Consider the following 24416-nt stretch of genomic DNA (forward strand, 5'->3'; position numbering starts at 1 on the left):
GTCAAACTCCTGTGACTGAAAGAACACACTGTAAATCCAGCGATTACAAAGCAAAATGCTGAGCTGTGAAACGGAACACTACGCCACCTGCTGCTGGCGTCCTGTGACCCCCTCTAGTCAAGTAAAGTGAGTACAGCAAATGAAACTAAAGACACGTAACTAACGGGATTTTACAAAATAAATCTAATTCTAATAAAAGACAGTTTGACCTGTTGGTCTTACAACTGCTCCTCACTTACAGAAAGGGAGTAGACCTTGTTGCATGTGTGTGTACTTGTAAGTCATTTATCTGGCATAGACACTGTCCTTATCAGGACCAGTAGTCCTCATGGAGACCAAAACCTTGTCCAAATGATGCAGAATTCACAGAATCTTCTGTCAATGCACAGTCCTTAAAAGGATAGCTGTGCATACCCGTGAGTGTTGTCAGGTGTCAGTGCATGTGTGGGTGGTTTGATAGTGCTGAGTAGAGCAGCTGTCTTAAACATCTGCATGTGTGTAATCCATCTGCTCAGACCACATAAACGGCAGATAGCTTAGCCCAAAGCTCGACTCAGCACTGGACAAACAAACTCCTGCTCGGCTCTCAAGTGAATTTTTTTTTTTAAATGGCAGTGTATAATGTTTGGGAGGAAAAAGTGAGTGGCCACTTAAAGCACTCGTGTGTTTGATTGGTCACCATCATGCAGGGCTTTCCACGACGACCCCACTCAGTCGTCTCAAATTCACACAAATGTTTCTGCTTATGACTGAGAGTGATTCTTGTCAAACACTCTCTCAGGATCAAAATGACAGAGAGGGGAAACCCTTCTCTGGGTCTCTCTCTCTCTTTTTTTAAATCCATTGAGTGCAGTGCCTGCGTTGGAAGGACAGAATTAACCTTTTTTTGCTGCATCACTCTTGGATGTCAGTTTTGATCACGGGTTGTGCCAGAAGCTTCTGTGTGAGATACCCTCCCTCCTTTTCTCATCTTCCTCTCTCTCTCTCTCTCTCTCTGTCACTCCCTCTTGGTTTCTGTAGCGCTGAACGGAAGGAATCTTAAATCTAAACTTGCTTTGCCTCTGTAAGAGATTTATAAAAGACACACAGCTACATGTCTGAATGGCCTGGCTGCATAATTCATGTCCTGGTGTTGAGCTAAATCCTACATAAAAACCTCTGCTAACATCCCTGTCCCTTCGACACGCACAGAAGCAGAACTGCAGCTTTTCAGCGATGCTTTATTTATCACGCTCTCATTTGATCCACAAAGACAAGCAACACAAACATTGAAAACGGGACGTTATTTCCAAATGTCACAAATTCAATCAGTAGTTCTTGCTCAGTTTTGTTTATATAGTTGGGGAAAATGGAAACAAGAATCACTGTCTGATGAATCACTGTCATCAGACTGCCTAAAGGTGCTGAAATAAAAGGATATAAGACAGTCTATATCAGGGCTGCCCAGATTAGTCGACTTATGAAATTCGTCGGAGCCGAATTGAAAAATTGACGGAGCTCAAAAGTTTGGGAGCATTTTACCAAAATAAAAGAGAAGAATGTGCAATGCGAAATCTGCAAGGCAGAACTTGCCTTCCATGGCAGTACGAGTTCTGCCCGGGACTTGTTTGCGTACAAGTTTGTGTCTCATGCGTGTGTGTGGACAGACTTTAGACAGCTGTAGTAAAGCAGTGTAAAGTCTGTGAGCGCACCAGCAGGAGGAGCAGGAGGAGGAGCAGGAGTCCAGGTTCCCTGAGAGTTTGCTCTGGGAAACATGAAAAGCGCGATGACGACAAGGACGAGCAGCGGAGCTCATGACCTCATCATGTCAGCCGCTGTCGTACGGTGACATGAGTGTTACATGCTACAGCTGCAGGTTTGGTCTCTTCACTGTGACAGAACCTCACAGAGCAGGTTGTTGTTTTCATCGTACACACACACACACACACACACACACACTGAGTGTCTGTGTGTCTCCTATAAGACAGGATGAAAAATTGAGAGTCAGCTTTTTTTTTTTTGGACACCGTCTGGTGCAACAGCAACTCAGCAAATCATATGGTTACAGGCAATCGTCTGATGTTTCTATACAGAATGCCAGATTTGTGTTTAGCACTATAGATCACACTTACTCGAGCCCCGATTACTAATTACTATTATTAATCGATTAATAAATGATTTTTTTTTTTTATTAATCAAAGCAAGCTCTGTTGTTTCTCGTTATACACTTTTCTCCATTTAACAGAAAGAAACAAGCAACTTTCTGATTGATTCATGGAGAAAATAACAGACAGATCACAGGGACATCTGTCTGTGTAAGTTAGTAGCGCCATGTTGGCCGACATGGCCCGCACTCTTTATCCCATCTGGGCTGGTACTGAGCGCGAGGTCTCCCGTTACAGGACAGTAAAGCATGAGGACAACTATTCTGGAGTAATTACCACTTATGATGACCACTGGCAGCTCCCTTCATTGTCTCCCCATGTCTGTGTTTGCAGAGCACATGATAGATGAGCAGCTGGTATGACTTGGCTTCTGAGGTAGGAAATATTCAGGCTGGGGGAACAGCTGCGTGGTGAACAGTTACCTCACAATGTTCCTTTCAAAGCACTTGGAATATGTTTTTATTTATTTATTTATTTTCCCCCAAAAATGACAAACATGGTGCATCTGTTGTGGTTTATTGTGTGGGTCATGCAGATCGCGAAACTCTATGCGTAAAGAGTAAAAGCAAAACAAGTTATTAAAGATAATCTGTTGACTTCAAGTCCATCATCCAATTTTTAGCAACAGAGGTCAGTAGATATGGGTTGTTGCTATGGCCAAAGATGTCTTTTGAAAATAAATCAATAATTGGTTGATAATTTATTCAGTTTTTTTTTTTTGCCCATATTTTTTCCCTCCATCTGAAAAAGTGTTGCTAATGATAATGCTAACAAATAAAAATAATGTATAAACTACATATTAAAATGTTAATACAATAAAATAAATAATGAAAAAAAAAGTTTTAGTGACAACATTCATCTATTATTAACTTTAAGTTTCTGAGAAAGAAAACGCATAATTTGATTTATAAGGTCAATTATTAAAACATGGCAAATATTGACCTGATTCATCTCCGTCTACCTCTAGACGAGTGATGAGAAGAGTAGAAGAAGTAGAAGAAGTAGAACTCTGACACAGCCATAACAGCTATGCGGTGTGTATTTATGTGTGTGTGTGTGTGTATTAAAAACGCATTATCAGGAAAACTGAGTCATCAAACACTAATCTCAGATATTTGAAGGTTCAGATAGTGTTAGCACTAGCTGTTCCTAAATCTCCCCTTTCTGAATGCCTGGATTTGAATCCTTTATATAATCTTGCTGCACGGCCAAGCTGGAGGGGGACACTTGGGTTAACTGAAATTGAAAGTGTGTCCATGACTTGTTCATATAGCTGAAGGGTTAGCCGTAATACTTCCATAATCTTTTTCTCTGTTGGTGCATTTTTTATTCACTGCTTAAATGTTGTAATGTCAGTTTTATTTTGCTTACATGAAAAGAGGAAGTCATTGATATGATGGACATGTAAAGGCTCCTTTTAGCTCAACACCTGCTTATTCACACGCGGAGAAGATGCAAATCATGCAGAAAGACTCTTGTTCTGACCAGGTCGCAAACCACTACACCAGGGGCCTCAAACTCAAAATGACCTGGGGGCCTATGAACTTCTAGGCTGGTCAGGACGGGGGCCGAGCACCAGTCAAAGTAAAAATAGTTAAACAGTTTGTACAAAATTAACTAAACTTAACTTGAAATTGTATCTGTATAATCCATCATGATACTGCAAATTTAAACTATCCAGGATGTTGTTGCTCACCCTTTCAAAGTAAAAGTGTTTGTTTTGATATACAGTTCCCAAAAATACAGTTCCCAAAAAAACCCATTTATGATGCAAAATGAATCTGTTAACAACCAAAAATAGACAGAAATAAAATAGAATTATTAATAATAACAACATGTAGACAATTGTATTCAAAACATTAGACAAGATTATATACAATTACATTTTGAATTTAACACATTAAACAATGCAATTAATGCAACCTCATGTATTATTATCATACAGTTTTCGGGATCACTTTAAAGTAAGTGCAGGGCCACAGGACATCGATTGGAGGGCCACATGTGGCCCACGGGCCGCAAGTTTGAGACCTCTGCACTACACTCAATCTTTCAATAACATCAAATTAGTGGCACACGCTAATATTATATTACTTCCTTCCAACTAGAGCTGAAACAATGAATGGATTATTAATCGATTACTAAATGAATCTACAACTATTTTGATAATCGATTAGTTTGAAGCTTTTTTCACGATTAAAAAAAGATTTCCGATTGTTTAAGCTTCTAAAATGTGAATATGTTCTTAATGTCTTTGCCCTGGATAACAAAGAAATCAGAAATCCCCCTCTCCCTCTGCTACATTTCCTCCTCTAATGAACAGGAAAGGCTGTGAGTGTGTTTTAATAAACTGCGGGACTGTGTGGTTTTTATATCCATATGGGATCTGATCTGGTGTGAAGAGAGCAGGAGAAGCCGTTTGCCCTCCATACTGTATGTGCTCTGCCAAAGACAGCGTTCCTGGCATAAAAGGCTTGGATCCAGGTCTATTTCTGCCAGATTAAGCAATAAATGAAGAGGATTGTGATAATTCAGGAGCTTAGACGTCATCGTTCAGTGCTCACAATCAATGACATTATGGCTCAAGCGTTTACGACGACTCTGGTGATCAAATGTTGGCATTTTATCATATTTTATCATGAAATATGGATCAGGCAGAGAGAGAGAGAGAGAGAGGGATGAATAAAAAGTAAGGATCGCTAAAGTTTTTGGTTTCTGGTTGTGCAGAGGCGATATCAGGCGCTGAGCCGGAACCTGCCCGACACCACATCAACTTGTGGCGATGGATGGGAGTGGAATGGGCTTGAGCACTTAGTTGGCCATTCAGTGATACATTAGTGAAGGCACTGAGGGCTGTGACAGAACAGAAGGTCGGGGACGGTCACTGCCGTCCCTGCTCGCGAGCAATTATGTAGTATAATGCTATTTATTCTCAAACAGCACAGAGTTGATTTAGCATTCACTGAGTTAAAAAAAAAAGAAGAGAAGATCTGAAAGTAGTTATTGTCAAATTTTAAAGCTACAGGTCACAGCTTTTAAATTAAAATTTTACACTTTTATGCGTGGTTTATACGTTTACTGCAATAGAGTTCTTATGAGAAATACAATGGTGTCATCATATGTTTCCAATCTATTATATTTCATCTCTTAAATATAATCTATAGCTGCATTTGCCGTATGTTTTTTTTGAAAGAAAATAAAGAAAGAAAGAAAGTAAAGTAACACACATTGCTGTCATGTCACGACGCGCCAGTGTTGCCATCTTCTAATCTTTGCACAAGCGACACACTTTCGGCACGTGTCACATCCACAGTGAGACGAGGAGGCAACGCATCCTTCTATCCTTGTAACCTCATTGTGTGACATTTGACAAAATGGCAGCAAGCACAGAATCAAACCTGAGACAACACAGTAAGCATTGTGTGGATTTGAATGGGTTTGGATACAAATAGCCTCGTCATATTGATTTCTCTCTCTATTTGGAACGTTTCCAAAGCGGCTGATTTATTCCAGGGATTTATACTCATTGTAAAACTAATGGGTGCAAAAATAGTTTCCAGGGTGAAAAGTGGAGCAAGGAGACTTTTTCCCCGGTGCAGTTGTCAGTCTTTCTTTTTTTAATCTGATTTCGAGTTAAATCATTTTAGTTTAAACCAAGTTAAGGAAAAATCACCAAAAAAGTCCACAAACTTTTTTTTATTGGTAAGATTATTTATTATTTAGACAACCTATTATCTTTGATTTCTTTAATTCTGTTTGGAATTAAAATAATCATTAGAACAGAATTAGAAATTACAACAGACTGAAATACAACATTTCTACTCCAACTCCCATCTATATTCACAAACATGCCTGTAAACACACGGAATAAGTTGTGTGTGTGTGTGTGTGTGTGTGCGTGTGTGTGTGTGTGTGTGTGTGTGTGTGTGTAACCCTGAGGCAAAGAAAGCTGTCAGACAGCGGTGAAACTGGCCCTTCATGGCCGCTCTTTGATGCCGGATCAATACTTTTTCAAATGAGCGCTGCATGCGTCTAGCATGCGGCCTTCACCCGACTATTTTATCCCATTCATCTCCGCAGACGTGACGTATTGGCAGGCAGCATAGTTGTGTTACGCGCTCTCCCACTCTACTGCGCTTCTCTTCTGCAAACACGCGCACCAACAAACACACAGAGAGAGAGAGCATCATGCAGTATAAGAACTGGATTTGGCTGTTTGGCCACACAATGTAATGACTTGAAAGAACAAGTAAGAGACTTCATCAAACTCAAGCTCCAAAACACAGCAGAACAGCGGTGAAGGAAAGGAAAGAAGGTGTAGTTGTACTGCATTAACGTGGATACTCAATCATGTGCGTCTACTAATAAAACTGGACTTTTTAGTTTTTATACTTAAACTATCCCTATCATTTAATTTCCATTTTGGTTAACGTTGTTCTAGTTATACAGTGATTTTTGTGGGATTATAAAGGGCTAAAATACCACGTGACATCTATGAGCGAGAGTGAGCGAGAGACGTTCGTGTATGAATACAGATGCACACTCATCTTGTGCTCCGAACTTCAACTTGACTCATTTTCCCTGCCGCCTGCAAGGTGACTTACAACCAAAATAAAACTATTCTTTCTCAAGATTGAGCCACGCTAAACCAAAGGCATCCCAGAAGACAATGTGCTGGATTCTGCTCTTTGCGAGACCACATCGAGGCCAAGCTATTTTTGAAAGGCAAACCTTAGGCTACAGACCTGCTTCTGTGCTTAATTCTGATTCTAATTTAGGGAGTATGCCGTTTGTCGCGTTATGATGAAAGTCGTTTCCTTCCTTGGTGGATATGAGGCGCGAGCAGACAAAAAGGGCCGATTGCACCTTATAAATGGACGTGTAGTGGGGCTCATTTTCCCGGTAACCCAGCGGTGCTTGACTTGATTACACACGTCCTTGAACCCCATCTGAACATGACATCAGTGGCATTTGTGAGAGTGATAATGCTCCATCACATTACACCTGCTCACACACACACACACACACACACACACACGCACTGCAGTGTAATTGCACAACACTACATGAGGTTAAATACTGCCCACGCAGGTAGCACATCTTCCATACTGTTGCCATGAAACCTGAACCTGTCATTCGTGAGGAGCCTTAAATAGATGAGCAACTACCAGGAGTAAGATTCACCCTCAACCACCCCCCTCCTCCCATCTGTACCTGTTTGTCCTTACTGTAAGATTTATTTCACCCTCCTCTCCTCGAGATTTATCCCTATCAGAGGGGCAAGGACATCTATTGCAGTCTTCTGAAGGTCCAGGGTGGCAACACTGTTGCCTGTAGATCACTGCCTATCATGGGCGTCGGTGACAGCTCACTCGCGAGTGGCTGCAGGTCTGATAAAGAGTGAGGTCCTGGACCTTGTTGTGACATCCATCACCAATCCTTCAATCCTAATATACATACTTCATCAAGGCTGGGAGGGGCAAGGATGAAGGAGACTGTAAAAGATGGTTTCCAACACTCCACCTCTTCATCCATTCTGTTTTATTACCCCTGATGAGCCGGTGGTTAGAGGGCTCCTTAATAGATGGGAACTGGATTCAGAACCTTTATTGAAGTCTATTCTCGCCGACTTCCCCACACCTGCATTTTCCACCCCAGCTATATGTTGCCCACTGAGGAATACTTTGCAGCAGACAGAGTAGTGAGGATGACAGAGAGTAAACAACTGCAGACTGAGTTAATGCCTGTGCCAGTGGGAGCGCGTGCGGTGGGGGTGTGTGATGGTGTTTTTCCAGCTAACCGGTGAAAGTGTGTCAGTCACGTCTGCATAAAAACATCAATCTAAACCTTCAGCAAACTGGTCATTTGATCACATGACATAGATAAAGATGACACACTGAATTAAATGCTCATGCTTATGTTGCCATTATGTAATAAACAGTGCCGTCAAACGAAATAATAAAATATTGAATCATTTTAATGTCATTGTTGACTCGCAATAAATCGCACATTCTTATCTATTCTAAACGATTTCTTTTTGTCCCATTATTTTCTCTCATTTTAATGCTCTTATCCACACAGAAAAGTGGATCGACTTGCTTGGTGCAAATGTTTATTTTATGGAGACAATATCTCTGTGACCCTGCATGTTTGGAGTTATTCCTCTTATTGTGAGAGCCGCACAATAATAACAGAGGCTGAGAATAAAGTGTGACGCGCACAACGCTCGCCGTCCACTCAAAACGTAACATTAGCCTACTACACAAACAAGTGTGTGCAGCGTGTTGTTTTTGTTTGCGGTCTAATTAGATCCGGTGTGGTGTTGTCGTCTTTCTAACGTTACTAGTTGTTACAGCATGTGGAAAAAAAACGACAAAGTTTGCTCGGCCAAAAAGAACGTTAATCTCGCGCTAAAAAAGATTGACACCGTTAAAATGGGCTTGCGCTAATGCCGTTGATAACGCGTTAAACTGACGGCACTAGTAATGAACCTCACTTTTGTGCACTGTAGCTGTTTCCAATCACATTTTGAGTTGAGTGATTTATACATTTTGTTGTTTATCTTTCTTTCAGCACTTTGAAAGCACACTTTCTTCCTTTTTACGGCTTTTCATCCACTGGTTTAAGTACAGTAGCAGCACCTCAGTGGTTCCAGGGAAGCAGGGAATTTGGTCATAAACCTGGAAGTAAGGACACATAGGTCTCCCCTCTGTCATTCTAAAGCACCCTCTCTGTAGTGCTGTGGTAAATAGAATCAGTGTTTTTTTTGCTGCTGGTGTGGAGGTGTGAGAGTAGCAGGTTATTCAGGACCCCCGATGAGACGCTGAGATACTGATAAGTCCTGTAGGAGAAAAGGCAGCGGGTGATTAATTGCACCGGTTGTGGAATCGTGATTATCTTGTGCCTGCGGGTGTGTTTGTTTTGAACATTGGGGAGTCTTGTGTCAAGTTGTACCGTGGATCTTCTCTCTCTGGGCAAATAGCCCATTCATTGTTGTCGCTGTCTTCAGGAGTTGCAGACTTGTTTCATTCCGTCTTCACAAGTTTAATTTGTTCCTCCTTCAATTTGGCACGTCCGTGCACAAATGCCCCAGCAGCGTCAGATACAGATATTAAATAAAAAAAAGATGAATGAATGAATTTTGGGTTTAAATCAGGTGGCAAATACAGTTTATTTGTGAAAGGGTTTTATGAAAGAAACTTGTTTAAATGTGCTTAATTCGTGCTTGGCACCAACATGTGCCTGTGTGCTGTGTTCATGAATGCAGAGCAGAGAGTTTGCTGCAGTATCATTGCACCCACACAAGTCTGATTATTATTTAAATTATGGCCAAATAGAGTCTTTTTAGAGTTTGTACAGTGTTTAATATCATGCAAATGAGTCTGTCCCTCACTTTTATATCTCTAATATACATTATGTGATTCTTTTTCTTTGATGGAAAAGTAGATATGGGGTCAACTCTGGGTCTGTGACAGTGGGTCACGTGTGAACATTTCTGTCAGAATCCTGGTTATACATCTTGGAAGAGAAGATACTGTGCTATCCACTTGAATTGATCTGCTTGGAGCTAATCCGGGAACACAGATTAAATCTGAGGCGACATAGGTCCAGTACAAACACAGAATCCCGGTACAGAATAAGCAGATTGCTGTTAAAGAAGATCTTATCTATGAAACGTACAGTAACGCATGGCTTCATGAAAGCAAACTCTAGCCACAGTAGCGTGACCTTGGGCTTGTGCATGTCTCTGCATCTGCTTGTCTACTAATATGGTATTATGGACTGGATATGTGGTGATCGTGGGGCCATAATCACACACCACCTAAACGCTCCGTTTAATCACTGCTGCATTGGTGTATATGCAGTCGCTAATTGCACGTTTGCCTTGCTGTCCCGCAACCTGTCTGCTCTCTACCAACCATATAATCACATAACACGGAATTTGAAAATCAATCTTTTCCTATTTGCTTTTGTCATTTTACTTTTCTTTTTCAGCAACCAAGGATATATTTGACCGAGCCTTCACTGTTGTTTATCTGGGGTGTCTTTTGAATTTGAGTTATTTTGTGAGCTTGGCCTGTTTCTTTCCTTATTGTTCTATTGTTCTCTCTATGTGTTGTACTGTTATTTAAAGCTATTACTACTTTTGAAACCTTTTTCTGTGCCTTGTGTTTTTTGCTGCTGCTGTTGTTGTTGTTGTTGTTTTTTGTTTCTGTGCGTGGTGAGCTTTCTAACCCTGGTTCATTCTGTTATGGCACCACCACAGTCCAGGATGACGCTGCCCCAGGTACCCAGGAGTACATTATGTTACGGCAGGACTCCATCCACTCCGCGGATATAAGGAGTAAAGGGTCCCCCTTTCGTGCTAAGTGTCACGAAATCTTCTGCTGCCCCCTGAAGCAAGTCGTCCACAAAGAAAGTGCAGAGCCCGAAGGTTTGTTCCCACCCCCTCTTTGTTTTAATTTGCTGATGCTCCTCGTCTCCCCTCCTTCCTCCCCATTTTGTCCCCCCCTCATATTCTGTGTGAACCGACGGTTCTTCACTTCTCCCAACTAAGTTCTCTTTCATTCTTGTCCCATTTTTAGACAGCATCTGCTGTGCTTCTCTAGCATGTGTGCGCATGAATGTGTGAATGCGTGCACAACAGTGTGTGCGCGCGAGCACAATATGAGATTGCTGAGACTGCTTGGGGCGTGTTCACATGTAGAGAACCAAAGAGGCCACTTCTGTCCTGTGTGTGTTTGTCTGCACACCCTCCATGTTGGACTGAGGAGCATAGCATCTGTAGCTCCCCCCCCCCCCCCATCCCAAAACCAGTAACTTGGTCATTGCCACCCCGAGGCGCATGCACAGAGCAAAACAAAGTGCAAAACAAAAAAGGGGCAGCTGCTGCCCTAATGAGCTCTATGACTTCGCAATTTGAGCATGTGCTTGATAGTTTCACTGGCCGCACAGAATAAGTCTTTTATCCTCCCCTGCTGAAGACTATGCAAGTTTGAAATCTTTCATATTCTATGACTAAACAGTGATACTCAGCTTCAGTCAGCAAATCCCCTCCTCTTGTAAGCCGCGCTTCTGCCTGTGGCTCTGTAGCTCGTCTCTACTTTCTTCACTAAGATTACTGTACCCATCATGCAACACTGTTCACCTTCGTCTACACTTCTACTTCTTTTTCCACCTTTAACGCTTGGCGAAAGCTTGACGAATCAGCATCCTGTGTTGAAGATGTGCGGTGGAGTAAACAATACAAAAAATAAATAAATAAATAAATGTTCTCTGTGCTGCAAGCATGCAACCATATCATGCACTGTCTGGTACTCGGGCTCTCTGAATGCCTCATTTATCATCACCCCCCCGCCCCCCCCCCCCAATAGAGTGCTAAGACTGTAGAAATTGCCTTCTTTTGCAGACTTCCTGCTAGGTAAGATATGAACTGTCTCACTGCTGATGCATTTTCTGCTATGTATTGCACCATGTTCTGATGATGTATCTAAAGAGGGTCATATGTAGCGCAGCACCTCTCGACTGAAACACCCGTTCACTTGAAGGTTGTCTGTGTAACAGCCCAGAAAGTGTGTGTGTGCATGAGAGAGAGAGAGAGAGAGAGAGAGATAAAGACTAGAATCTCCAGCAGAGGACTGGCGAGAGACGTACAGATGTATTATTCAGTTTGGCTGCAGCTCCAGTTGGACGTGACTGAATTTACCAAGGAAGTGGGGGGGGGGGGGCGCTTATGTAAGCTGATCATGAAGATGTCATTAATTTTGATGCATGATGTCAATGGAAAATGTGTTTAACCATGTGTGGAGTCGGCTGCACAGATGCAGAGACAAACCACTTAGAGTACAGCAATGTTGAGGCAGATGCAAAATGAAAGGAAAAAACAAAACAAATTATTAAGCGTCTTCATGAAATGTTACAGCTTTAATATTTCTTACTGGCTTTGATTTTACAAATCTCTCGACTGTACTGGAGGGATTAGCATCAATTTTCCAAAAATATAATCCCCTGTTTGCTGATTTGATGACTGTCAAATACAGCACATTGGTCCATGATCTCCCACAGGTGTATAGGTTGGGATCTGGTGTCTTTGAAGGCCACAATTGACTGATAAAGCCATGACTCCTCGTACCCCATATGGATGGAGCCACGTTGTCCCTCCACTCATATTTCAGGTTTCTACTTCATTTTGCAATCCGTCTGCTTGTATTCAGTTATGTTTGTTGATAACGCAGGAGATTTGTTTTGCAAAGAAGGACAAGAAGGTTATTTGCTGTGTGAGATCTGAGCAGGGAAGTCAGTCTTGTCAAGTTGTTACTGTGGCAACAACATTCCCACTGCTGTGTGTCGCATGTGTTATTTATGATTGTCATCATTTCTGTGGATCCTAGATGTGATCACACTACGGTGGCTAAATGCTGAGTTGAGTTTGAAGGTGGATGTCAGCGCGCACACACGCGTGCACGCATGCACGCCGAGTCATGTTTGGACTGTTTATTTCTTCTTTTTGGGAGAACAATATTTGATGCACAGTTGGAGAATGACGTCTTTGAAATAACTCAGCACAATTGTGTTGTTAACAGCTTCAAAGTTCATAAATGGTCTAAAATGACTGTATCGGACTCAGTTTGTGATATCGGAGACAAAAGAGTGGTATTGTCCCATCCCTACTATATACTGAAACTATAAAGACTCTTCGAATCCCATAGACACCAAGACCTGTAGGATTTAGCTCCATAATCATGATACAGACCAAGATATTGGTTTCCCAAAGCCACTGGAGACAGCAGAACATCATAACAGCAGCACATTGACTCGGACTGTACACCCGAGAGTAAGACTGTAACATCAGAGGTGTATATGGAGTGTTAAAGAACACAGAGGACACTGGACTCTCTCTCTCTCTGCCCCCTGCCTGCTGTCAAACTATTTGCTCAGTAGCTTACTCTCTCTCTCTTTGCTTCAGTCTGTTGTCACCACCTCTTGACTCTTCATCCTCCATCCTCACTTCACTCTCAAACCCCTGTGACCTGTTCACGGCAGAAAAGAAACGTGGCGCCTGAGGCACAGACATGTAAATATCTCATCCATAATTCAAATGACTGCAGCAATGTGTATGTTGATAGTTTCAGGCTGTGCAATATGTACATACTGTAGAGAGACTGGTGCCCATAGAGGGATGTGAACACACAAGTTTAAAGCATCAGCAATACGTTTATTTTTGTGAGTTTTTAAAAAAACATTGAACTAATATTTGATCATAAAAAACAAAACACGACAGACCAATAATATGACTCTGAATATGAGAAAAGCTTCATCGACCTGATCGAATCAGTGACAAGTTACACGACTACAGTACCCTTTTTTTTGCATATTAAGAGCTCTTCATTCTTCGTCTTTTGATAATTCCGTCTGTGTTCATGCATATAGCATGGATTTTGGCAGGACCGTGTATTTTTATTGGATCTGGTCTTTTCCAGCTCAGCTCCTCTCCAGTAAAGGCTAAAATACACTGTGTACAAACAAGTGTCACACTCATACCGCTAGGTGCAAAAGATGTCCCACTGAAACCCATTCAAACTTGATCTCACTTCCATTAAAGCATAATATATGCATTTTATCATATCTGGGTGTCAATCTGGCCTATTTATTTTACCACTGTCCACCAGATCACATCATTTTGGCCATATTTGGCATATGAGACCAAAAAAAACATAGGATTTCCACTCGATGGCACTGTCTCAATCATTGACATATGCCAGGCTGTAATAATTCAACAGGAAAGTAATTCAGCATTCAAAGGGTTAAAATATTTAAAGATGTATTAGTATTTGATAAAAAAAAAGCTAAATGAAAAGTAGAACATAATAATGTATGATATTTTTTTAATAGCTTGCTTTTAAAATGCAAATGTTCCTGTGCTTCACGGTACGAGTGTGACTAATATTAAACCCGCCCCTAAGGGTTAATTGTGAGCTTTCAGATTAAATATGTAAAGCTATGTAATGAAGTCAGTAATGTTATTTGTCCATAAGAGACGAAAACAAAAAAAAAAGAAAAGAAGGGTCCGCAGCACTTGAGCTGCACAACATTCAGCCCACTGTCGTAATCACTTTTAGTCTTATTAACAAAATAACTCATCTGTCATCTGCTGCCCACTCAGCTGGGACAATGTAAGCAGAAGTGTGGGGGGAATGAATCGTTCCCATCCATATCCCACACTCACTCACTCACTCACTCACTCATACGCAGTAATTCATCACAAAGTTGATGTGAAGCAATTACATTTCAGGGGGCCCTCGCGCACACACACACACACACACACAACTGGAACGTTGACACAAGACAAACACGCAGCCTCGAGATGCACTCGTGCCCCAGTTCAACAGCTAGATTCATTTTCGTTTTTTTTTCCCTTTCTACGCTCCGTCTTCCCGCGCCAAAGCAACAGCTCTGTTTGTTGACGTCAGTACATAAATAGACTACACATGAATAAATAATGCACGCGATAATGTGATTCAGTGCCTAGAGAGAGTACGCTGGCAGCGTCAATGTCACACATCAGCGCTGTCGGTTCTTGTAGGGGTGAGACTTGACCTCTGTCATCTGGACAACTGATTATAGGAAGAGAAAAAAAAACGACTGTGCAGTTATGAGATTATCAAAAGACTGCTACAGATTATGAGAAAAGAGAAAAGGGTTGAGTGTCATCGTCATAATCATTATCCTAATCAAAAAATGGTCATCACAGCCAAAAATCCCCTCAGATTTAACCTGAAATTGTACTGTTTTAATTTGTGGGCCCACTGGGGCTTGGACTACAGGCACAGACAAACAGCAGGAGTGGGTGTACATGGCAACATTAATGAGAAACTACTCAAGAGACAAGTCGAGAAGTGAAGCTAAGTAAAGTTGCCAGGCCCATTACATTTAATCACTGTCAACTTAATTAGCGCTTCTCTTTATTTCACCTCAACGTCCCGGATCCGCTTGTCGCGACACACTCGGTCACAGATACATAATAAGGTAAAGGAGCAAATCACCTCCTGTTCACAAAACGCAGCGCATTGATTTCTTAATCATTTATTTATTGAGTGACACAATGCGGCGGTTTAGATGTACAGCTTATGCTCTGGAAGCATGTCATTGCCTCGGTGTGCCGCGCTTCCGGAAGAAAGTCATCGGCCCTGTGGGCCTTCCATTATTCTTTCTTTGAAATCTGAATCGGCATCATTGAAAAGGTTGGACTGGACAAAACCAAAAGGTGCCATCTTCTACGTTGTGCATCAGATCCAGATGTAAATACCTGCAAGTAAAAGCTGAAATGTTCCTCTTTTGATGTCAAACCCAAATGTTTTCAGTCTATGGCAAAAATAAAGGACTTGACCTCACTGTTCCAATGCTATAGGAGGCCACCGTAGTCTCCGCCGTAGTCTCCGCCGTAGTCTCCGTCATTCTCACTGTGCGACTCAACTATGACAAAACCCTTTACCCAGCATGACACTAAAATCCCGGCTTATGTCACACTAATGGCCGTGGCCTTTTATTTTTGTTTGTTCAGTGAAGATCCCTTTTTAAAAACAGGTCAGCTCTAAATCAACCTCGAAAAAGGGACAGTCAGTAGACGGCTCACATGAGTGAAGTATCTCGACGTAGGGATCAATGGTGGATCAATGTAAACTTTCCTTTTGGTGTATTTCCAACATGAAGAACTTCTTTTCCATTATTAAGGAAACTGATTTTGAAGTTTTTTCTCTGGTCGGTATTTTGAATGACTGTGGAACATGTGCCTAGCATCTCTGGCAACGTGCAATGATAGTGGATTTAACGCCCGTACTGTCGAGTATAAAACTCCACACGATCCCAGTCAAAGGCTGCATACGATGCACAGTATTTGGTCCTGTGCCAACACTGCAGCGCGCCTCTCTACGAGTTATTCATCAGCTCGCTCCTTTCTCCGTCACAAACACAGACAACAATTGTCAGCAGCCGTTTCCCACTCGTCTCCTCTTTCTATGTTCACTCAGGAGACTTACTCGAAAGTTATGTGGACTGTTTGCACTTTACTGTAACACACAAAAAGACTCCATGGTTCAATCCTTTGCCTGTTGTTAAGAGTTGCCGTCTCGGCTTCTTTGTTCTTAAGACGTAGAAGATGCTTTTATCTGACAGCCTTTGATACAGTATTTCTGACACTGTATCGAATGGACAAATGATTTGAGTGGGTTATTTTTAAGTCCTAACCGTCCATTTAGTGTGATTCTGGCCTAGAACTGAGATAATCAGTTCTCGGTCACTTTATCCAAAAACAGGTGAAACCTGTATGCAAAATAACACATTTTGAGAAAAGAAAATGCTATTTAAATATATATATACAGTATATATATGCTGTGGATAACTACGAAATCCTTAAAAGTTAATCAACAGACATTTAAGAACCTCATCATTTCCAGGTTTGACGAACACCGCTCAACATTTTTTAAGGTTTTCTGATATTTTATGGACGATTAATCAAGAAAGTAATCAACAGATTAATCGATTATGAAAGTAATCGTCAGTTGCGGCTCTAATTGGCAGTGCTCTCCTGTTCCTCGGCTCCCTCCAGCATGCGTTTTGTTCACCAAGGTGAACATTAATCCCAAACCAGGTGTTTTGGCCAACGAGCCCCGACTCTGAGTGATGTGCCCTTTACCTTCTACAAGCTCCAGCAGAGTGTAGCGACTCCCGACTCTCACGACCTTGCTCTTCCTTTTTCTTCACCGAACACCGGGTGTTTTGCATCAGCGTGCCATAAACAGGAGGCCCATAAGTCATTATCATAGACTCAAAATCTAATTTTAAATCATGCAGACGAGCGATGAGGTGAGACAGGTTGGTGCACTGGACTGAATAAACAACAACAACAACAACAGAGAGGTGTTGTGTTGCATGTGTGCGGCAATGCTTGACCTCAGCTGTCAGGTGATGCGGAGATGCGGGGGGAGGAGGCTCGCTCATGTAAAATGATTGCACATAGTGCGAAAAAAAATACAGCGTAAGACAGCCCGTGCATTGTCCAGTCCAGGCACCCGCTCAAACTCGTATCATATTGCAATCAGTGCCAAATTAAAGTACTGAAAAGCACAGCACTTTCAAAGTCCAATATATCGGGGAGTCTTCCCATCACGGCGACGTGCCAGGGGAGTTATTTTAGGATAAGAAGAAGAAGACCAACTCCTATCTGGATTTAATAGGGAGCGAGTCATGACTGCACAAATAACTGTCACTGGCAATTAAAGAAAAACATCTCTTCTGTCGCCGGTGCACCTTGCCAAATCTCAATGATAAAAAAAAAAAGAGCCAAACATGCACATAAACACTTTAGTGGGGACTAAAACAGCTGAGCATCGCTGTCCGTCAGTGTTTGTGCAGAATATGAATGTAAACACACCTCCTGTGGGACATTCACCCGACATTCACCTACTTTGACCCCCCCACTAAAGTTTTATGCAAGTGCACGTCTGCTGGAGGAGCTCCGTCCTTTCTGTCCAAGAGTGAAAACTTAAAGAGCCCATGAAGCACTCTGAGGGTTTGAGGAGACATTATGCCAACAATGGCTCTGGTCTGCAAACGGCACAGCTAAAAAAATCCTGAAGAGACCACTGGAGAAAAACTATTTTCAGTCTTTACTCCTCTATATCTATCTTTATATATATATATATATATATATATATATATATATATATACACATATATATATATATATATATATATATATATATATATATATATAAAGTACTGTCAAAGCTTTATTCCAACGAGTATTCAGTGTTTACCATCACAGAAACAAGAGACAGGATGATCCCATGAAGCCAGGCATACTCAGGGAATACAAACAAACAAACTCCATACACAAGAAGAAGAAGACGATAATGATGAAGATAGCAGCGGCAAATGTGAGAGCAAGAGAGGCTATGACGTCATCGTTTTCCAAAAGTTGTGTATTGGTTGTAAAAACACAAACGCACGGATGGCAATTTGAGATTGTTTTCACTCTGCGACCAGTTTTCAAAAAATAGCATTTTAGAGTTCAGTGTGGAAAACATGCCTGGATGATACAAGAATTTTACAGATTCCCCTTAAACCCTTATTTTAACCATAAAAGGGAACCAGAAAATGTCCTGTGAGTAAGTGCTTTTGCCCAGTTTTCCAGAATAACAATATCTGGCAGTTTCTTACAATTGACTGCATGTGGAAATAGTGGATAAACAATTTCAAATGAAGAAAAACAAAAAGTTTTATTTAGAGGGGGAAAAAAACACTGTAGTTGTACATGAACACCGGATTTTGTGTGTTAAATTTAAAATATGAACAGTGTAAAACATATATAAAATAAAGACCTTTTGGCTTCTTGAGCTTTACGCATGTACAGTATGTGCTACATGTGTTCAGCGGGGCCTTATGGCAGACATTACGTGTCACTCACTAATCCACTCGCTCGCTGGAGAGATAATTAGACAGCGCACACATCTCATCAAGCTCTGGAAGAACACATTGACAACTGTCTCTATTTTGTTTTTTTTCACATTTTTTAAAACGTCCTAAAACGTAATGATGGGTCTGAAAAAAGCGTTCTGTAGTCAGTGTGATGATAAAAACATGAATGTGCTCGTGGCTCTGTTCTGTCAGTATGTGTGAGTAGGAGGTCACAGGCCTTAGATCCACGTTCCCTATGATGTAATGGGTGGCACGCAGACAGACAGACGCAGGCAGGGCAGCCGCTCAGCAGCCGCTCAGCAGCAGACAGACAGACGATAGCGCCTCAGCCATCATCGCTCACACCATGCAGGCCAGTGTCACGCTGCAGCCTCTCATCTCTAATCTGTGTTCCTGAAAGCCAAAGCACTGGTTAATGTGTCCTAATCTCCTCATTTTATCTCATCAATCGCCGACAGTGGGTGGCGCTTGAGAGAGAGATGGCGAACCAAGGGGTCTAAAGGCGATTCCTTGTGAACTGAAGTGATACAAATTGTATAAACTAAACTAACGAAAAAACAATTTGGTTATTGGAGTGAGATTTTTTTTGGATTGAGAAAGACTTGTTCTGACTCCTTGACTGTGTTTGTCACAAACACAGTCATCAAAACACTACATATAGCAGGAACTTATCCTTGTGTAGTCGCTGCAGCCAGTTCTTCAATTGGTAGCGGAGGGCTCAGTGAAATCACCCAATCATGGTGAAGCATAACCTCTGACTTGCTGCATGCGCCAGGGGTCGATCTGGCCACAGGGTCTGAGGGGGGGGGCGGGACAAAGAGAACGAAGGACATTCTGCTGCTATATCTGAGCTGTTCAAAGAAAAACATTACTCAATTCATCTAACCTAAAATGTGCACTTTGTTTGTGATTGGCCAATAATCGTCATAGACTCTGAGGTCGCGGAATGTCTCCAACGTGTGACAGTCGAGCCGATGATGAAGATCGACAAACACAATCACGGCTTAAAACATACCGAGACAAAAAAGGTGGATGCTGCAGGAGTGCTGTGGAAAGCATCACTGGGTGTCATAAAGGCTATAGAGCAGCAGCAGCGGGGAGAAAAGTGTACAGACAAGACGCTGGAAATTGCATCTCCACACATAGTGAGTGTATACACACACACACACACACACACACACACACACACACACACACACAATACCATACAAAACATCATTGGCTCAGCGTGTGTCAGACAATTATTTGTCACAGGAATAAAGTGAAAACAACACAACACCACACACACCAGCAGCAAAGGATGTACAGTATGTGCTGCCTTTCAATTTTTTGGATCACTCTTCCCTTTTGATGGGTTCGTAAAGACCCGCGGGATTAAAGGCGGCATGAATATTGCACACAGAGCTTCCATATTTTACCGTTCACAACTCAAATCAAAAGAGACAAATAAATATATCTCGCTGCGCTGCTTTTAAATAGCCCAGACTTTCTTTTTTTTTGACTTGAGGAATCGAGTGGCTATATTTAAAAGAAATTTTGTCACATTCAATCTTCTACAATCAGAATTGTATCTTTAATGTTTCTATGTTCTATTTTGATCCACATTTGTCATGCTGTGTACGCCCCGGCTTACATCTCGTAGCTCAGGAAGGCGAAACGCTGCTCAGCTGCAGACACTTCAGAATCAAACGTCTGCTGCACTTGAACGCGTCCTGCAGGCTTACCACTCGCCCAGCTGGCTCCACTGCAGAGAATGAGTGACGCTGCCGTCCCTCATAGGCATAAACGAATGCATATGACCAATGCTGTAACATTTTTCTTAGTTTGTGACACTTTTATTCTAATACAGAGCTGACAGTCAAATGGCTGGTAGGATAACAGTTCATTTGCCTTAAAGCTTGACATGAGGGATGCACAGAATTGTATCTACACTGTGTTTTGAGTACGAGCGTGCTACGGTACGAGCATCAGAGAGCCGTCCCTTCTTTACTGCTGTGTTTTGGCCTACTTTTCCATACCTCTGTAGAGTTGGGCGCAGCTCCTCCCACATATTAGGCTCTAAACACTGGGCCGCCGCCATCCGTTGTCATTATTTTGCATTGATTTTGTCCGTTTGCTGACTTCACCAGCCTGCACACAGGGAGCGAGGGTGAAAAGTGGGATACTCAGACGGGCAGGGAACATGACCTATTTACCCACCCACTCCCACAGCAGTTGAGTCACGTCTCATGTCGTGTCACTCGCAGCTTAGCCGATCTGTTCCACCCAACACGTCGAGGCTTTTAAGTGTAGCGTAATCACCCATGACAGTCTGAACCACTCAATCGCGGTGGCATGCGTACACACGTTCAGATTTTTGGTGAACGTACATAATCTAATTTAATCCAAATATCACTGGGTTAAATTCATCATTTACTGTAAACACAACAGTTGAAGGAGGGTTTTACTCTCAGCATCTTCTTCCTCGTCTCTGCAGCTGTACCCGGCCAACCTTCCTCGAGGAAACACGCGAGCGGCGGAGGAAATCCAGCGAGTGTGGTCGGACTAAAATGAGCTTTATTAATGTTCACATGCAGTTCACTGTGCAGCACATTTTGACCTCCCCTGCACAATAGTTACAGTTACCCAGACAGTGTATATGAAAGGATGATCCTGAGGTGAGAGACACCTTGATATTTGTCAGCGTCTCAGTGTCTTTAAATCCAGATAATAGCAATTTGTTCTTTTATCATCCTAATTAAGAAGTGTCTGTCACAGAAGACGGTAAAATTAGCAACGAGCATGACCTTGTGTGCGAGTCCCACAGGTGCCTTTGTGTCTCCATCAGCAAGCTGACAGTTTACAGTCAGCTGGTGTCTGAAACGATGCCTCTGAAAAATAATCTCACTCCATTCCCTTCCTTGATGTGTCACATTGGGAAGTGATATGTAGGACAACATGACATCACTTTCTGGGCCTAGGACCGCGCTCGCTATAGACAGTGTGTATAATTAGCGCAGCATTATTAATCCAAACCCTCAGAAAGTCTGAGCTTCTATATTTTGGCTGCAGCACTTTTCCTAGATGTCTCTTTGATACCAGATGTCCCACTTTGCTGCAACAAGAGCTCGCTTCGCCACATGCATTCTGGCTAATCGGGGACTTGAAAGAGCATAAAATACATCTTTGTAATTTATAGAATTTCAACTCCCCAAATGCTGTTTCACTGCCACTTTCTAATTATGATGGATATTGATAAAAAAAAGCTGCCATTGACTCACCATCTTTGGCAAGGGAGCTGATCTCCCACACTTGACTTAGATTTGGCAGGCTGACTACCTCTGTGTGTGTGTGTGTGTGTGTGTGTGTCTGAACTATATGCATGCATGTGTGCGTGTTGAATTGTTAATGCAGCCTAGACAATTGGATGTGTACCTACATGCTGTACGATCCTATCTTCGGAGCAGTGGCGTGGCATAGGAGACAGCGTGCTGTGTGTGCTGTGCATCGAGCCGCCTCTGCTTACAACTGCTGCTTGTTATTTGATTTACCCCCCTGATCCCATTAGGGACATGAGAGCTGCAGGGTCACGCAGGTGGCAGATGGCAGGTGGCTCCAACATCACCGAGAACTTGTCCATTCCGTACCTCTCTTTGCACTAAGGATAACTGCTTTTTTTTGTCCCCGGAGTGAGCAGATGCAGGTCCCCACAACATCAGTAATACCTCGACCAAATGCACAAATACACACAGATAACACATTCCAATTTCCATTCACGGATGTGCTGGCCCCCCCCAAAATCATCTCACTGATGATTCGTAACCAGTCCCAATAGTTAAATAAAGCTGTTAGACGATGTCAGATGTTTGAGCTACAAGGGGTCTTTAAGGTGTGTGTGTGTGTGTGTGTGTGGCCCGAAGCTTTTCACTCAAGTATCACCAATCATTCCCATCTTTGTCTGACGTCTACGAGACGACCCTGTGGCCTGCGCACTCTTTTTGTGTCATTCTGAGGCGGCTGCTGTCTGAACGCTGGCCATTTCACACACCGCTTGGTGCCTCTGATTGAGATTTCTTCACGCCATTACTGCCTAGTGTCGCACACACACACACAAACACACACACACACACACCCAGAGAGTGTAGCGGCCGTGCCATGTGGAATACCGCTGTATGCGTCTAAGATAAATGATGTCATGTTAAATTAAGAAATGGCAACTTGTGGAGGTGTGGAGGGGGAGTAAATCCCACCGAACACATCTAAACACACACAAATGAACTCCTAAACACAAATATAGTGCGTAATAACTTACGGCCCTGCTTTAATTGCTAAAAGTATATATACAATATTTATGTGTCGTCATTTTCTAATTACATCTATTACATAAATAGAGATCGGAATGGAACGGAAGCAAAAAATATCCCACAGCAAACTTCCTCAGTAGCCTCATCAAAGCAAAAGGTAAAGTGTCTGGCAGATGCTCGACCGCTCAAAGTGCTTCGCTGCCGCCTTTCAGTGCCATATTTAACTTTTACTGATGTATAAAACAGAGGTGTCTCGCTTTGGCTCTGCAGTTATTTACTGTCTGGGATAAAAATAAAACTAAATACAGCAGCACCTGAGCGTCAGACTCTGTCTGAAGCCAGATGTTTATACAAAAAAATAAAAGATAAGAGGTTCGATGACAAACGCCAGACATTCCGTCTAGTCCTAATTTATTTTAACATTTTGAAGCGAGGTGAAGTGGTGGTTGGTGGTTTCGAGCGGAGGCTCGAGGATTGATATTTTTCACTTTTCCCTGCAAAAGCGGCTCAACGCGGGATGAAACGCCAAATAATGAACAGACGAGACAAGAGCTGCATGATGGTGAAGTTCATTTTGACAGATATGATTCCTATTCGGTCCGACTGATCATTCGTGCAGACATTCTCATGAAAAAACAATTATTAAAACCATGACAATTGAATTTGTTTGGCATCTACCCAAGAAACTAAAAGTTTTTCTCATCTGAAGAGCAAGATTCTTCATCACACACATTCTATCTTCATCATGTTATCCAATGTCTTCATTTTTGATATTGCACTCGACCGTATCGCGATTTTGATCAGTCAGCACGTGATCGTGACGCCCTACATGATTACTAAATTAATCGACAACTATTTTGATCATCGATTCATCGGTTTTAAGCTTTTTCTCCATGATTAAAACAGGATTTCCGATTGTTTAAGCTTCTTAAATGTGAGTATGTTCTTCATTTCTTTGCTCTGGATAGCAAAGAAATCAATAATGTGGACAAAACAAGACATTTGAGAACATCATCATTTCCAGGTTTGACCAACATTTTTTAAGGTTTTCTGATATTTTATGGACCATAATTACGATTAATCGAAAAAATAATCGACATATTATTAGTTAGTTAGTTGCAGCTCTAATCAGAACAAAAACTTGTGATATGCAACCGCTCCTCAGCTCCGTCAATGGAACTTGCAGAGACAACCTGCACGACTCTTTGTCCCCACAGCGGAGATCATCCATCTGTTTCCCTGCTGGGGGGAAATAATGGGAGTTGTATCCTCCAGTTTCAGTCTACTGACTCCTTTCTATCCTGCACGTCACACAGCCTCTCTGGATGCAAAGCAGCGGAGCAGATCACACAATCATTGCCATGGCTTTGCCAGTCAGCCATGACTGTATTATAACACCCCCTCCTCTCCTGGAACCTTGAGTGACTGATGGTTTCTTGTTCCGTAGCACCACCCAACCCCCCATTCTCAGTGTATACGCATTCTCCCCCTTTTCCGTCTTTATCATTCACAC

General features: G+C 42.2%; 2 protein-coding genes across 5 annotated transcripts in view; one reads left to right on the forward strand and one right to left on the reverse strand.

The window, feature by feature from the left end:
- Positions 1 to 24416, reverse strand: part of f9a (coagulation factor IXa) — a 103108-nt gene that overhangs the window by 39329 nt on the left and 39363 nt on the right. The window lies entirely within an intron of this gene.
- fgf13a (fibroblast growth factor 13a) overlaps positions 1 to 24416 on the forward strand; it is a 75172-nt gene that overhangs the window by 25836 nt on the left and 24920 nt on the right. For 3 of the 4 annotated variants that reach the window (XM_058649248.1, XM_058649247.1, XM_058649249.1), the window contains one exon: positions 10411 to 10578. The exons of the other annotated variant lie outside the window; for it this stretch is intronic. In XM_058649248.1, coding sequence (XP_058505231.1) covers positions 10411 to 10578 — 168 coding nt within the window. The remainder of the gene's footprint in view (positions 1 to 10410; positions 10579 to 24416) is intronic. 4 annotated transcript variants of the gene reach the window in all.

Source organism: Solea solea, chromosome 14 (assembly GCF_958295425.1).
Source record: "Solea solea chromosome 14, fSolSol10.1, whole genome shotgun sequence".
NCBI classification, from domain to species: domain Eukaryota; kingdom Metazoa; phylum Chordata; class Actinopteri; order Pleuronectiformes; family Soleidae; genus Solea; species Solea solea.